We start from the raw sequence: 16,853 nt of genomic DNA on the forward strand, positions 1-16,853 counted from the left end.
AAATGTACTACACCAAGAGCATGCTACTTGTGCTAAACAACTGACACTGAAGAAAAAGTAGCACACCAAGAGCATGCTACCTGTGGTAAACAACTGACACTGAAGAGAAAGTACCTTATCACAAGCACGCAACTAATGGTAAAGAATAAACACTGAAGAAAAAGTACTACACCAGGAGCATGCTACTTGTGGTAAACAACTGTCACTGAAGAGAAATTAGCGTACAAAGATTAAGGCTCATCAATAGGGCGGTTTTCACATTTTCTTAATTCTGAGAAGGAAGACTGAAATCTGTTTGCTTACACATTTGTCTTATCTTAACATAACAACATTTCATGTAAGATGTACAAAAGAAATTAAAGACATATGCAAACTGCCAAGAACAATTCCAACAAAGAAAAAAGTACAAGTCCATGTGGCACAAAATAAAGCAACAAGAAGGCAAAAACATAGATAAATAAATACATACACATACCTACATGAAAGGAAAAGACATCAGAAAAAAATCCTAAAAAAACCTTCAGAAGAAAAGACCACACGGTCTTGGGAAAATATGCATAATCAACAAAGTAAATTACCAAACAAAGACTGCAATAGGTAAACACAGATTTGACAAGTGAACAAACATCAAAATCTGGTAAAAGAAAAAGATCGAAAAAAGATCATGTTAAAGACAGATCCAAACATGTTAAAAGAGAGATCGAAATATGTTTATAAACACACATATAAATTCAGAATAAAGCATACCATACATGATCTATTCACAGGTAAGCATTTGTCAACGCACGGCTTAAGATCAGATACTTTGATATACCTACATGCATACCGTACATGTAAACAAAGAAAAAAGAAAGGAGCTGTCTTCATGCTAATAAAAGTTTTTGCAAAAAAACTGGCCACCTTTTCACTTTTCAACATGGTTGCTTTCCTTGGTTTGAAACTTGCATTCTTTGGTATATCTCTGAAGAGAATGTCTAAGTTTAAGACTACAGACAGAATGCAGCCAGAAAGCTATAATCTGAGACCACATATTCAATACTGCCAGAAAGTGAGAGTTTGAGACTCCAGATAGAATGCAGCCAGAAAGTGAGAGTTTGAGACTCCAGATAGAATGCAGCAAAAAGTCAGAGTTTGAGACTACAGACACAATGCAGACAGAAAGTGAGATTTTGGGACTACAAAAAGAATGCAGCCAGAATGTGAGAGTCTGAGACTATAGGTACAATGCAGCCAGAAAGTGAGAGTCTGGGTACATACTGAATGCTGCCAGAAAGTGAGGTTTTGAGACTACAGTTAGAATGCAGCCAGAAAGTGAGAGTTTGAGACTACAGATAGAATGCAGCAAAAAGTGAGAGTTTGAGACTACAGACACAATGCAGCCAGAAAGTGATATTTTGAGACTACAGACACAATGCAGCCAGAAAGTGAGAGTCTGGAACTGCAGATAGAACATTGTATTTTTTTAACCACTCATATTTACTTGTAAATGTATTTCTCAACATTACACATCCAAGAATTTGAGCAAATGTAGGGCAATGTACATTGGTCTTGAAACCAGGGTAGATTCAGTTTGGTATATTCATATCAAAGAGTAAAAAACTTGAACTTGAAGGGTGTGTCCTAATTTTAAAACAGTTGTATCTGAAGCCTTCATGTGTACATGTTCATGCAAATCATCCACTAACAAATGAGACAATCAACATCAGTGAACAAGACAATTCACATTAAAATATAAAATTACAAGTATATCAAAAATTAAGAAATCCAAGACCGACATGTACATGTACAGTATACACCAACAACTTAAGACAGGACTCATTGCACATACAAAAGCACATGACTTGGTTGAACAAACAAAAATGAAGTATATATTTGTATATAAAAACATTAATAATGTGAAAAACACTTTTCCATGCATGTGGCACCTGAAGAATTTATGTACATCATAGAACACCAGGTATAAGTCAACATAAATAAAACATGTAAAAAAAAAAAGGTTTAAGATGATCTAGTTTCCTTGTTATTCTGTGTAACACTGATAGGTACTTATACATCATGTACACTGTACACATTAATGAATTTAACCTGAGAATGTAAAAAGCCCCAAAAAGTTTTCAAGACACTTGTCAAGAAAGTGTTAAAATGTACTAAAAATTTAAATAATCATCGTCTGATAGACCACCGAATACTGTAGACATGGACATTTTTTTTTTAAAGGTCCACAGGCTAAATTATATGGTAGCCTATACATACCATATTGACAGTACAATATCTGATAACATGATTTTTCGCAGTCAGCATACACAAAAATTTAAATCTCTTCCATATTTGTGTGTATATGCTTAAAATGCACAACTTATGATGCTTCTTGACAATAAAACAAAAATCAGACCGATCAATATCAATCTGGCCCACAAAGTACATCTGACAATCAAAACCATCTGAACTCATTCATTTGAGTGTTAAAGAATCTCAAAACAAAAACAGAGTGTTTTCAACTGCCCATGAGAGGCTGATTACTTAAGTTTTCTTTGTTTTAAAAGTTGGACAAATTTTTACTCTCTCAGCTTTGATTTTGTAAGTTCTGAAGTTGAGGTGTTTCATACAAAAAAAAATTTACATATTCAAGTTTCTTTATGTTGCAAAAAAAAAAAAAGAAAAAAAAACGGTGAAAAAATGAGGTATATGAACAGAACCTATCATATATTGATATTTGCCCTGTAGTAAGAAAGGTTGGATATTTCGCCTCTACCCTCAAAGGGGTTATCAAAGTTTGTCGGCTGATAACTACCAACGTAACTGGGCATGCTGGGGGCGTCGCTATCTATTTCCTGGTAAGAGCCTTCAGACAGAAAATCAGTCGGGTTGGAGCAAGACCACGGTTGCTCCTCACCAGAACCAAATAGCGTATAGACTAGTAGACCCACGGTAGAAACGGACGCAGAAATGAAAAATACCATGTCCCACTCCTGGCGTGACTGCTGTAAATAAGATTTAAAACAACAGATTAACCATGACCTAGGTCAAGTATTTAACTGGTATTTTATGCTGTACAGGCCTGTAAATAACTTTTTCAGGAATAGCTGACAAATTTCAAAATCCATTCAATCCTACTACTTTTTGAAGATACCCTATGTTGCTACAGGTGAAATTTGTCAGGCATCAATAGGGTAGCTTCTAGCTGAAACTCCTTTGTCATTTAAGCTAAAAAAAAGTCCTTCTACAATCATGTGACTTGTCAAAAACGTCGCCCTTTTCTGGATAGACCACTGCTTCAGGAACTTCTTAAGTTCACGAACACTCATCTCCTCAATTTTCTCCATTCTTTGTTTATTCCAAATATCTTTTCCGAAACCATTTTCAGGTGCTCATGTTACAGTTAATGTAATCAAAAATAGCTGTCTAGTATTTTTTTTCCCCAAGGTCACTTGCTTAGGACGTTTTTTACCTTCAGCAACAAAAGAGTGTGAACTCGAAACTCCCCTACTGGTTTTTACCTGAACAAAACTTGTATTTTTCATCTTGCCCATAAGTGTGTGAAAACCTACCCCAGTATTGGTGATAACTCCTGCCACAAACGGACCCACAATTCCTGGTATTGTGCCAAAAGTGTTGGATATTCCCATGATAATACCTATGAAGATCAGAAAACGAAACTGTTAACTCCATCAAATAGAAATGATGTATATATTTATTTATTTCAATGATGTTTAATGTCACAGTCAAGAATATTTCATTTATAAAGCCAGTCTTTACTTCTGATACGAGCAGACATGGATGAATTGGATACCAAATGTGTTGTAACTTTTTTTAAATTAAAACTAAAGTGGATGAAACTATGTTACTCGAATTCCCCTTGTGGGAATGTTTACCATGCATTGAGTTCTGTAGATCAGCTCAGGCCTGTGATTACCCTATACAAGGCGGGATATGACACGTGAAGACGGTGCTGGAATGCTTGAATCCTTAGGTGAATCTCATGCATTTATAGTAAACTTATTGTAAGAAAGCATTTGACAAAACACATACTTCATCAATAAAACTTCATTTAATGTCAAAATCATGACTTGTAAGACTGTAGCCCTATATACTGTAGCTGTACATACTGGATCCCCCCAAGCACTCACTCACATACTGGATCCCCCCAAGCACTCACCCACTTACTGGATCCCCCAAGCACTCACTCATATACTGGATCCCCCCAAGCACTCACTCACTCACATACTGGATCCCTCCAAGCACTCACTCACATACTGGATCCCTCCAAGCACTCACTCACACACTGGATCCCCCCAAGCACTCACCCACTTACTGGATCCCCCAAGCACTCACTCATATACTGGATCCCCCCAAGCACTCACTCACTCACATACTGGATCCCTTCAAGCACTCACTCACATACTGGATCCCCCCCCCCCCCCCGCCCCCAAGCACTCACTCAAATACTGGATCCTAAGGCCATTTCATTATAGTGTGAGGTATCCTATAACGCGTTCAGGAACCTGTCCCCAAAGAGGTGCGCTATAGCGAAGCTGTACTGTATATATTAACTGGCTTTTCTGGCCAATATATATATATGCTAACTGGCCATTATACATAAGTTAAATGAGCAATTTACAAATTTTAAGTTATATATTTAAGTCAATGTGCTGTGATCTAACCTGTTAGATCGGGGGCCAAGTCCAGCTGATTGATGGAGTAACCACCCGAAACAATCCCTCCAAATCCCACGGACAGGGTGAGCAGAAGGATAACCATTGGCCGATCACACCCCACCAGGGTTACACCCACAATACCAATGGCCTGGATCAGCAGACCTGTCAACAGAAGTTTCATTTTTGCATGATATTATTTATACGTCAAACCACACCAAACTTTTTGCTCACATGACAGCACGTGTGTTTCACGTGTGGAGGAAAATGGAGTGCCTACAGTAAACCATAACTCTTGACCAGGTACATGTACCTGACAAAAAAATCTTATGTTAAACAAACAGAAATACAGCCTGGATTAGAAGACCTGTCAACAGAAAATACAGCCTGGATTAGGAGACGTGTCATCAGAGAATAAAGCCTGGATTAGGAGACATGTCAACAGAAAATACAGCCTGGATTAAGAGATGCGTCAGCAGAAAATGCAGCCTGGATTATGAGACGCCTCCTCAGAAAATACAGCCTGGATTATGAGACACGTCATCAGAAAATACAGCCTGGATTAAGAGACGTGTCAACAGAAAATACTGCCTGGATTAGGAGACACGTCATCAGAAAATACAGCCTGGATTATGAGATGCCTCATCAGAAAATACAGCCTGGATTAAGAGACGTGTCAACAGAAAATACAGCCTGGATTAGGAGACACGTCATCAGAAAATACAGCCTGGATTATGAGACTTGTCCACAGAAAATACAGCCTGGATTAAGAGATGTGTCAATAGAAAATACAGTCTGGATTAGGAGACACGTCAACAGAACATACAGCCTGGAGGAAAAAACTTGTCAACAGAAAATACAGCCTGGATTAAGAGACTTGTCAACAGAAATATGGCCTAGATTAAGAGAGAGTCAACAGAAATACAGCATGATTTTGATCTAAATTTGTGTTTTACACCATACTCAGGAATATTTCCTTCCGATCTTCACTGTGATAGGTGCGAAGATGAATATTTCCTTCAGACTCATGAAAATATTGATCTTCTTGACGAAATTTCAGATTGTATACCCACGTAACACTGTGGTGTAACCAACAGTATAATCATCTCAACACACATATTTACATTTTATTATTTTTTCACACATCATTACAGAATGGGTTTTCCTGCCCTCTGAAAATGAAAGCAAATATTGTAACTCATAAAATATTGTGGTCCTGTACCAACTTGATTAACAATGCCAGCTGTATGATTATGAATGATGATTTGGTATGTCACTAAAATTATGGCTATTGATATTTATATATATATTTATATATATGAAGGTAGAACTGCTATTTTATTAGTTCTTTTCTCTTTATACTGGGCCGGAAAACCCCATTATTTTCCAGATAAATGGCACAGTTTATAGAATTACATTTTATTTATTTGATTGGTGTTTTACGCCGTACTCAAGAATATTTTGTTCATACGACGGCGGACAGCATTATTGTGGGAGGAAACTGGGCAGACTGGTAGAAACCCAGGACCATCCGCACGTTGCTGCCAGACCTTCCCACGTACGGCCAAAGAGGAAGCATGAGCTGGACTTGATGTCACAGCGACCGCATTGGTGAGAGGCTCCTGGATCATTACACAACGCTAGCGTGCTACCAACTGAGCTGTAACATTTTAAGATTCACTTTCAACAACAAGGACATAATCTGAAATCATCTTCAAAAGTGTTTCAAATTGCAAATACCTAGTGCTGATAGGAGTTTTCTGGTAGATGTTGTAGAAAAAATCTGTTTTTTCCTCAGGAAATCTGCGAGGTATCCACTAAACACAGATACAACAAAGTTGACAGCGTAGGGAAGGGCTGAAATCAAACCATTCTGGAAACAAAAAACGTTTATTTGATTATTTACCTGACCAGTGCTGAAGCCATAGATTGCTCTTTTACCCAGCACTGTTTCACTGAGACGACTTACCAAAGGCATGCAAGCCGCCACACCTGAACCATTATACTGATACGGGTCAACCAGCTGTTGCGCTATCCCCTTAATGCTGAACGCAAAGTAAGGAAGTTACATCTTCCAATTTTAAGGGCCTTCTACCGACTGAAATATTGGGGCCGGTTCATTGTTTATGTAGACAAAGCTTAAACATTTCACACTTTCCCCAGGTTCACAAATTCCAATTTTACAAAGGAAAGCATTGACATGACATTTAATTCCCTAAATGAAACAAATGGAAGTCATTGGTGCTACTGAACAGTGTTGTGTTCAAAAATATTTTGGCAGAGAAAATTATCTTAACACACCATCAAATATCAACAGTGTATAAAGACTAAAAGTTTTTAATACATGTACCTCTACTACCTTGATTACCGTAGTTCTTTTTTATTCAAATTACAAAAAAATTCACAAAAAGTTATGTTTGGTATAAGAGTACTTCGATAAACCTGTCCTTGATGTATGATGACAGGAAACTTACTTGAGTCATATCAAGCTTCAAGATTTCTTTCATGTAGGTAGGAATGCAGGTAAGTACAGTGTAGAATCCCCAGGCACCACACAAAGTGGTAATGTTCAAGGCAATGACTGGTCGGCTAAAGATAATCTGTTTCCATGGGACTCGCATATTCTAGGGAAATAACATATAAGGTAAATACATGGTCATGTAATTGCCTTTTGAAGCGGTAAACTTTGCAAATATAATAACTAATTCTAGTTTTGAAGGCAAACGTTATTTGTAAACACTCTTGCAAGTAGGCAAAACTTTCAAGGCATGCAGTTGGAATAATATTCATTCTAACAAAAGAAAGATGAAAAAGTTGTATAGGAAAACATTCATGCGATAAGGCATGGTATAAAGAGGAAAATTTCATAATGTTGCTGTACTTTGTTAATAAATCAGCCCAAGGTGTGCAGTTATGTCATGGCCTGTTTCAAGGCTTATCCAACAACTAAAAAAAAACAAAAACATAAAAACACACACACCCTGCCTTCTTTGAAATTTCCAGATTTTTCAAGGTGCTGTAAGAAAGCTGGTAAAGCCCAAAGAAACCTGTGACGAGTCAATGTAGACATTTCCCAAAATGTCTGTTGACAAACATAGCTAATACACACACGAGCAACATGAAGTACCTATTACAGTCAATCCAGCTTGTGTTAAACAGAGCATGAGATAAGATAAAATGATACCTGTCTGTGTTTGGTGTTCCCTAATGAGCTCTGTATGTAATGTTTCTCTTCAGCAGATATCGTTGGGTGAACAGCAGGGGAGTTATAGGCCAGCAAACTCCACAACACAAACCACAAACAGCCAATTGACCCTGAATGACAGAAAAAAACCCACAATGTACAATGGAAACTTTTTCAACGCAAGCAAACATGCTCACACTCCCTTTATCCATTATACTGAATAAATTATAAAAGTTGCAACATTCTAGTATTCATGTCTACCCTAAATGTCTATAAATTTCGTCCATGACTAACTTGCCCATTTTTCCTAATTCTGAAAGTTCTATTGATTTTCGAGAATGTTTTTTGAGATTTTCTTGCAATATGTGATATTCTACTGGAAAATGTAAGTTTCAGCACCAAAAATAATATTTTGTGACATTTATTTGCATTCAAAAATATTTTTTGTGATCAAAATTTTACGTCATTTGGGGTATTTATTTGATACCCTTGTTCCACAACATTTTCCTGTATGAAAGATCAACTTTGAGTAGTATTAATGCACTTTTTAATTTTATATTGGAGGCAAAGCAGGGTTTTCATTTAGAATTGGAGGAGGAGGTCAGAGTTCAAAAGTAGGCTGCTGAATTGACAGTAAATATGTCACAATTACTATGGATTGAAATAGTAAGAATATTCAAAGTAGGCAGCTACAGGGTCGGCAGTTGACAGCTGTGTGCAGCCTGCTACTTGCCCTTTTTTAACACCTTACAAAGATTGGTTGGGTTGGTTAATTTCATGTCTTGACAACAAGCATAATTTTATCGCTCAACACAAAATAATGCGGTCAGAATATCCTTGAATAAACATTTTACAAACATGCAAAAAAAATGAAGTATTATAGCAAGCGTATTTCAGTCATATTATTACCATTTACAGTACATATTCATGTTTGCTTGAAGTGACTTTTTATGTTATATACCAACTTCTTCAGAGCTTTCTGCAAAAGTAGAAACATCCCCTGATGAGACCAGCTCATCAGGGGAGATAACTTCTACTCACCAAAAATGTAAAAGACAGAGGGCCAGCCTCCACCAAACCCATATTCACAGAGCAGCCCAGAGATTGGGAAAGACAGGATTGTTCCGATTGGTCCACCTGTTAACACAAGAATTGGATGACTGATTAGAAAATGACTGGATGACTGGTTAAATTCATTGAAAAACGCCTCGTCTATAACCAAGAGCACAGCTTTTCTTATTCGTCTTTATTTAATACAAATAAAAGAAACAAGTATATCTATTTTCTTGGGGTTACACTGCACAATTTTTCACTTGCATGAGTGGAGGGAAAAACAGCACGTTTACCACATGGGTCATTCCGTGTCACTTCAGCTGGCTGTTGTGGTGATCCTCTTGGAATTTGCTGAAAAAATTCTTAAAAATTCCATGACATATATGAGGAAGGCTTCCAAAGTTACAGCCCCGAAAATGCCTCCATAAGATATCCTATTCATGACTGTTGAAAATGAACTTTACAGGGTGTTTTTCAATGGTCATATTTCAAAAACCACTTGGAATTTGGGGCTATAATTTGGAAAACCTTCCTCACATATGTCAAGGAATTTTTAAGAATTTTTTCGGCAAAATCTAAGAGGGTCACCACAAAAAAAAATTTTTGGGCTGATTTGACATGGAATGACCCCCATACATAAAAATCTTTATTGGAATTTAGGTCTCGGATTTTAAAGAAAATAGCATTGACAGAAAAATTAAAAAAGAAATTCTATCAAAAGCTCAATGAAACTTTCGAGTACTATGTCCTTATATATTGTTTATCATGGCCTTGGCTGTAATTTACCTGCATTTGATAAAGCGATTAAAAAGGACATCTCCAGTTTAGGGGCCCACTTGCTCCACATTGAGTACATGGCTGGATATGTGACCCCCTAGAAACAGAAAACAACACAAAATACATCTGGTGTAAAATAAGGTTACTTACTTTTACAATTTGCAGTTAAACTGGATATCCAGTTAAATTGGATATATTTAATTTATTTATTTGACTTCTCCATGTACAGTATTACCGCATTGGTGAGATTCTCCTGGTTCATTGTGCCATGCTGGTGTACTAACCACGTCTGTAACAGAGGTTCCTTTAACAGGATAATTTTTACCACAATAAAGTGTAGAAACATCTATAAACAGCAAAACTCAAATTCAGGCTTAAAGGACACATGAAATGTTGGTTTAGTGAGGCACTCTGCTTGGGCTGCTAAGCTGACAAGTCTATTGTTGACATCATTCTGACTAATGACAGAAAATATGCATAAACTAGAACGGTAATCAAAGAGGTACAAAGTATGCCTTAAAACTGAAAATTTTCATTACAACTTTTTCATTTCCCTTAAAGCATAATCTTTGTTTTAAAACTCCTTTTCATGTATCCTCTAAATTAAGGTGTTTGAAGTCAACTGCAGCTGAACAAAAACAACCACAAAGTGACTCAGTATGGGCCGGCAGTATTTCGATGAAAAAAACCCCTACAATGTGACTCAATTATTGACAACCCTCACAGTAAGGCCACAGTTTAGGTCAAGAGTACAGCTTGATTTATCTGATTGGCAAGAATATTTCACTTATACAACAGCAGCTTGCTGGCAGGCCTTCCCACGTACGGCCTGAGAGGAAGCCATCACAACGACCACATTGGTGGGAGCCTCCTGGGTCACTGTGCCATGCTAGTGAGCTAACCCCCTGGGCTATGGAGGCCATCCCCCTTCACCCCACCCCGAGTACCGCTTGTAAGTAAACAAAAGGCTCACAAAATTGTTCAAAATGGACACACCTCACACTAAAGCCAGCGTTTAGATGTATAATACACCTGTACATGTAGATGAACAAGACAGCCACAGCATTCAGATATTTGGTCTCACTTGGACATCAACCAGCTAAAACCGAAAGTAACACGCACAATTTATACCACTTACCTCTGCTATGCCTTCCAAAACCCTAATGCCTATCAGCAAATATGGACTGGTCCGTGCTGCTAAAGGAGTGAAAATGGTCAGCACAGACGTGGTGAGAATTCCTACGCCATACAGCCACTTCCCACCGAACTTGTCAGCCAAACACCCACCAATCAGCTGCGTTGTTACATAGCCATAAAAAAAGGAGCCCAATATCACCCCTTGTACCTTGGGATCCCAGCTGAACTCGCCTTGCTGTAAAAGAATAAAAAAATTAATAAAAACGACAGAATTCATAATACAGTTTGACTAACTCATTTCTTCATTCATTCACTCAATGCACATGCACACCACTGCTTTTGCACAGGGACATAAAAATAATATATACATGTACTGTAGTTTTTCACCTTTTCGCATGTTTGCAAGGTGCTGAATTAAAGCATATTCTGAAGGCATTATTCTGTGCCAACTGAAAAAAAAATTACACTCTTTGTGGCCAATCCCTCCAACAATGTTTTTTCTCCAAAATCAAATTAAAAATGTGGCAAAATTGCACTGAAATTTGCTCTTTCATATGCTGTTGAGGAATACGGGTAACTATATGATTGTGTAAATATTATAATGAATTTATTTATTTGATTGTTGCTTTACACCATACTCAAGAATATTTCACTTATACGAAGGCGGCCAGCATAATGGTGGGAGGAAACCGGGCAGAGCCCGGGGGGAAACCCACGACCATCTGCAGGTTGCTAGAGACATTTCAACACACAGCCGGAGAGGAAACCAGCATGAGCTGGACTTGAACTCACAATGACTGTATTAGTGGGAGCCACAGAGGCCCCATTCCACAGAAAGTTACATAAAGACAAAAAAGTACAATACCTCTGCCCAGGAGAATGTGCTGTTCTGAGGTTCTAGGTTAGGGCACTCCCCATCAGACGTGTTGGTAATGTTTCTGAAGTGGACAGTCTTTTTATACTCTGTGTTGTTCACCATGGCAACCAAGGCAACACTAAGATTAACTCGTAGAGCATAGACAACTGCAAACCCACCACAGCTGATGAGGGCCAGGATGTGTCTTTTCCCAAACCCATGGCAGCATCCTACAAAACACACAAGTCATGTGCATTAAATACAATCAACAGACTTCAGTACCATATTAATATTATTTGGATATACATGTAAAAGGTTAAGCTGATGTTTCCTGTTAAACAGAGTATTTTTTTCTTTATGTTTGACCAAAATTTAAACACTTCTCTTGGTGCTGTAAATGACTTTGCTAAAATGGTTCTTACATGGAATTACATGTATTTTGAATGATTAGGAGTACTTGGAAAAGAGCTTTCAGTAAATCATCATGAACATGCGGACTACCAATACTTTACTGAACGAATATGGGTTGATGTGGACGAGTTCTAGGTTGTCCAAAATCAAATCCATACATGTATGATGCTCAATACCTGAACCCGAATCCCACAATCATTCTATACCCCAAAACCCGGGAGCCCACTCCCACAAACCCCACCCCGACACCCTACATATGCACACAGAGATACACATGTAGGTACAATTGTATTAGGTGTAGGTTTACATATATCTAATATATATATATATATATATATATATATATATATATATATATCTGCAGACACACATAGCTGGCACATGCTAATGTTAACAATCCAGTATTTCAGCCATGTATTCATGGTATTGGGGCGATGTTCTAATCTGGTACCTGCACAGATGCATGCAAACATACATGAACATGTAAATATGGATATTAGGTGCAGGTTTACCTGTACATGTATTTATATCTGCTGACATGCACAGCTGGCCCATGCTCATGTTAATAATCCAGTATTTCAGCCATGTATTCATGGTATTGGGGTGATGTTCTAATCCAGTACCTGCACAGATGCATGCATACATACATGAACATGTAAATATGGATATTAGGTGCAGGTTTACCTGTACATGTATTTATATCTGCTGACATGCACAGCTGGCAAATGCTCATGTTAACAATCCAGTATTTCAGCCATGTATTCATGGTATTGGGGTGATTTTCTAATCTGGTACCTGCACAGATGCATGCATACATACATGAACGTGTAAATATGGATATTAGGTGCAGGTTTACCTGTACACGGATTTATATCTGCTAACATGCACAGCTGGCACATGCTGATCAATGTCAAACATTCATAATCCAGTATTTCAGCCATGTATTCATGGCACTGGAGCAATGTGCTAATTTGGTATCTGCACAGATATATATATGTACACGTAGTGTAGGGGCCTACAGGTCAACACAGGTATCACAGATGCAGATTTACCTGTCTACACATGTCTACATCTTGCATATATATGTTCAGCTGGTATTTGCTGATTTGAAAATTCAGTACTGCAGTACTTTAGCCACATACTGTGGCGCCATTCATCTGGCTAAAACAAGCCATACATGTATTAAACTGGAAGATCAAGGCTGAAACTTATACCATGGACTGCATACACTTTAGTGCAGTACACGTAGTCTTAAGATTATTTTTTTCTACTATCATCCTGGTTCCATACATATCATAATGTGGCCACGCAATGGATTTCGCACCTGTAGACTAAAGCAAAATAAAGAGATGATCTGTTGTGTTATAGTCATCCATGCATTTAGTGGGTAGTTTTGAACGTGGAGAAGGCACGGCCATATCTAGAGCCATTTTATTTCCAGAAAATGCGTGCACAAACTAATTTAGCTGGACTAAAACTTACAAATATGATGGTTTACCAATAAAAAGTTACCTTTTCGTACAAAATTCTTTCATTCACAGACTGAAAAGCATCAGCACGAGTTCCATTTATATAACACTTCATTATGAATGGTCACACTGTCACCATTAAAGTTTGGGATCATGCTGATGTGAAAAATTCGTAATCCAGTATTTTTGCCATATAGTGTGGCAAGATTCCAGTTTGGTATCTTCAGCTCACAACATGCAACACTTTTTGAGATACCACCCCTAACATTTACCATAACATTGATTCTAATACACCACATATAAGTCGTGAATACTGTAAGTTACAGTAAATGACTGTGTTTTTCGAGATACCACCCCTAACATTTACCATAACATTGATTCTAATACACCACATATAAATCGTGAATACTGTAAGTTACAGTAAATAACTGTGCTTTTCGAGATACCACCCCTAACATTTACCATAACATTGATTCTAATCCACAATACACTACATACAAGTCATGAATACTGCAAGTTACAGTAATTAGTATGCCTACATGATAGAACATGATAGAACATCAACACACAGTGCTTTTTGAGACACCAATCCTAACATTTACCATAGCATTGATTCTAATACACATTACACTACATACAAGTTGTGAATACTGTAAGTTACAGTAATTAATATGCCCACAGCAGAACATCACTGCCCCCACAATAACCCACCCCACCCCGACCCAACCATGCCACTGTGCCTAACATGTACAGGTATGTTAAACCTCAACTCAATACATGCCGCACTCAGCTCAATACATGCTGCACTCAGCTCAATACATGCTGCACTCAACTCAATACATGCTGCACTCATGTCATCCCACCCCTAACATTTTGTTTAACATTGATTCTAATACTCAATTCACTAAGTCATGAAATTTGGGGTAATCTGGGGTATTTAATATGCACACAGGGCATCAATGATGGAACACTCTCATGTTATCATGGTTATTTTGCTCTGCAATCAGTGGTCACTTGTACAAATGTCGCGTGGAAACAGAGCTCGCTGAAGACAACTTGATACAAACTGCAGAAAATTGTGTGAATCGCAACAATAACCACATGTTATCCCTCAAAAGACGTCTTACTTTGTAAAATTGTGCACTGTTGGTATTAAACCAGGTAACTTGAACTACTGGGTCAGTTGACCTGAATTCGCTGACTTGCTTGATCTTAATGTTTCAGTATTGGCAATAAAACAAACCTAGCTCACAAACCTTCATGTATTCGCAAAAGACTTGCATGTCTATGCTATTTTCCTGTAACCTTCGCTTCAGGTGTAAAATATTAAGTAGTTTAAGACTCATAAACTGGTTCATTTTGAGTGTTTCTTTGTAGACAGTTTATCTTTCCATCATTACCAGCTCGTACTGTATGAAGGTTAGAATTCAAAACTGTAACACATCAGTTTGGCTTGCTCAGATCAATGTTTTCCACATGCTGGATTACTGTTAAAAAAAGAGGCTCTACCGATTTACTGTTGAATTTGGGAATGGGTGAATATATATACCAGTCATCAGGACGGACTCGAGTTGAAAAGCAAACTTTTCCTGCTTGACTATACAGGCAGCTGCCCACAGAACTACATATAATTAAGTTGGAGCGTACATGTCCCACTGCCTGGTAGCCCTGAAAGATTCCAACTCCTTGACTTATAATGGCCTAGCGTCATTGGAGTCTCAACGCTTACAATGTTAATTTCGCACTCAGTGAAGGTCCAGGCCGACTGTCTTTGTTATCGAAAAAGTGTTTGCAAGACTTGTTCGATAACAAAGACAATCAGCCTGGACCTTTGTTGAGTACAAAATTAACAAATTTTGTAAGCCTCAAGACTGCAACGACACTTGGCCACTATCAGTGATGGAGTGGAGTCTTTCGGGGCTAACTTCCTGGGTAACAAAGTACAAAATGTCGAGCCTTTCGTTTAGTTTCATATTTCAAGTTAGTCTGTTTACTGTTACTTTCTGTTTAAAAAACCAGCTGTAGAATCGCCTTCACCTTGAAAGTCCGTAAAAACTGATTAATCTAAACACAACGTACAATGATGTACTACAGCTAAAGTCGTGTTGATAACTTTTAATTGAATTACAACTACAACAAGGCGACGTTTGACAGTACACAGGTCTATAAATGGTGACATCATTCAGCAGTTTACATTTCTTAAACATTTCAGAACTTTCCAAAGGCCTTGATAATTGTATCCAATTACACCTACACTCAGTCTAAGTTGCATTTTATCTACTAATATGAAAGGTTACTTCGAAGTTTAACAAAGGCAATAAACAGTGCACAGCTTGATTCTTAACAGCTCGTTAATTGACCTACTTAACAAAGCGAAACTGACAGAGCGAAGCGGCCGACAAAAACTAAACCACTGTTTTCCCGCTATTTCGACCTGCCAGGGTTTCAATACAGTTCATAAAGTTTATCGAAATGTTTGATAATCAAAGTACCTGTCGACCTAGATCGATTAGGTTTGAGCAGAGGCGATTTCTCCATTTCGGACTTTTCCCTGACACCTGGGTATCTGACGTTGTAAACCCGCGCTCTGACCTCTGGCATCATGTGAGCAAGGGTCACGAGACGACTCGTCACAACAGAGGCTCCCGAGATGGGGTATCGCCAGCCGAGTATAAACCCAAAGTCACTATTTCAATGCTACAGAACGTAAGACAAACAAGCTGGCTCTGACGGGCCGTCTCTTCATCATAAAAGCTAGGATAAAGAGACGGAAGGTCAGAGCTAGACTGCAGCAAAGTTCAGTCAGAGAAGCGACGATAGACTGATATAGTTGACAGATGGACAGATATATGTGTATATTCTTACCAGACGCACATGCTTGACCGATTTCGAGAGTTGAACATTTCGGCGTATATCACATGCCTCATATCGCGGCGATACCAGCTGAGCCGGCACAGCACGTTCCAGTCTGGTATTTTCTTTGTGCCAACGGCTGTTTGTTACTGACCGTAGAATCAGGGTGCCATTCTGAAGGGCAAGCTTTTATTATGCTTAGTTAAGCAGATAACATGGACAGATGTTATCTATCTGGGCTCACAATTTTCAGGTGAACATAAACCTGAAAATGTTTGGAGCGAGTGCAATCCAGGTAGGCCTATAGGTGAGCTGACCGGGCACGTTGCACTGATGATGTTCACAAAGACATGAAGTCCAGTGTAACCAAAAAAAACTTCATTAAAATATAATCAGAAATGTCCTAAAAGCAAGGCAATTCGTTAGTCTGGATCAATTTTTTTTTTGTTTTTTTGGCGTTT

The 16,853-nt window shown here is 38.1% G+C and overlaps 1 protein-coding gene across 1 annotated transcript; it reads right to left on the reverse strand.

Annotated features, from left to right (window-relative positions):
* Window positions 1–2,684: 2,684 nt before the first annotated feature.
* Window positions 2,685–16,108, reverse strand: LOC135464172 (sialin-like). Its single transcript, XM_064741673.1, has 11 exons — window positions 16,032–16,108; window positions 11,669–11,889; window positions 10,805–11,038; window positions 9,676–9,763; window positions 8,878–8,973; window positions 7,837–7,967; window positions 7,127–7,276; window positions 6,393–6,525; window positions 4,662–4,817; window positions 3,549–3,634; window positions 2,685–2,981 (listed from the first exon to the last, which is right to left on the reverse strand). The coding sequence occupies exons 1-11, from the start codon at window positions 16,075–16,077 to the stop codon at window positions 2,700–2,702; spliced, it is 1,623 nt and encodes a 540-aa protein (XP_064597743.1). The 5' UTR covers window positions 16,078–16,108; the 3' UTR covers window positions 2,685–2,699.
* Window positions 16,109–16,853: the final 745 nt, after the last annotated feature.

This window comes from Liolophura sinensis, chromosome 3, assembly GCF_032854445.1.
Source record: "Liolophura sinensis isolate JHLJ2023 chromosome 3, CUHK_Ljap_v2, whole genome shotgun sequence".
Taxonomy (NCBI): Eukaryota; Metazoa; Mollusca; class Polyplacophora; order Chitonida; family Chitonidae; genus Liolophura; species Liolophura sinensis.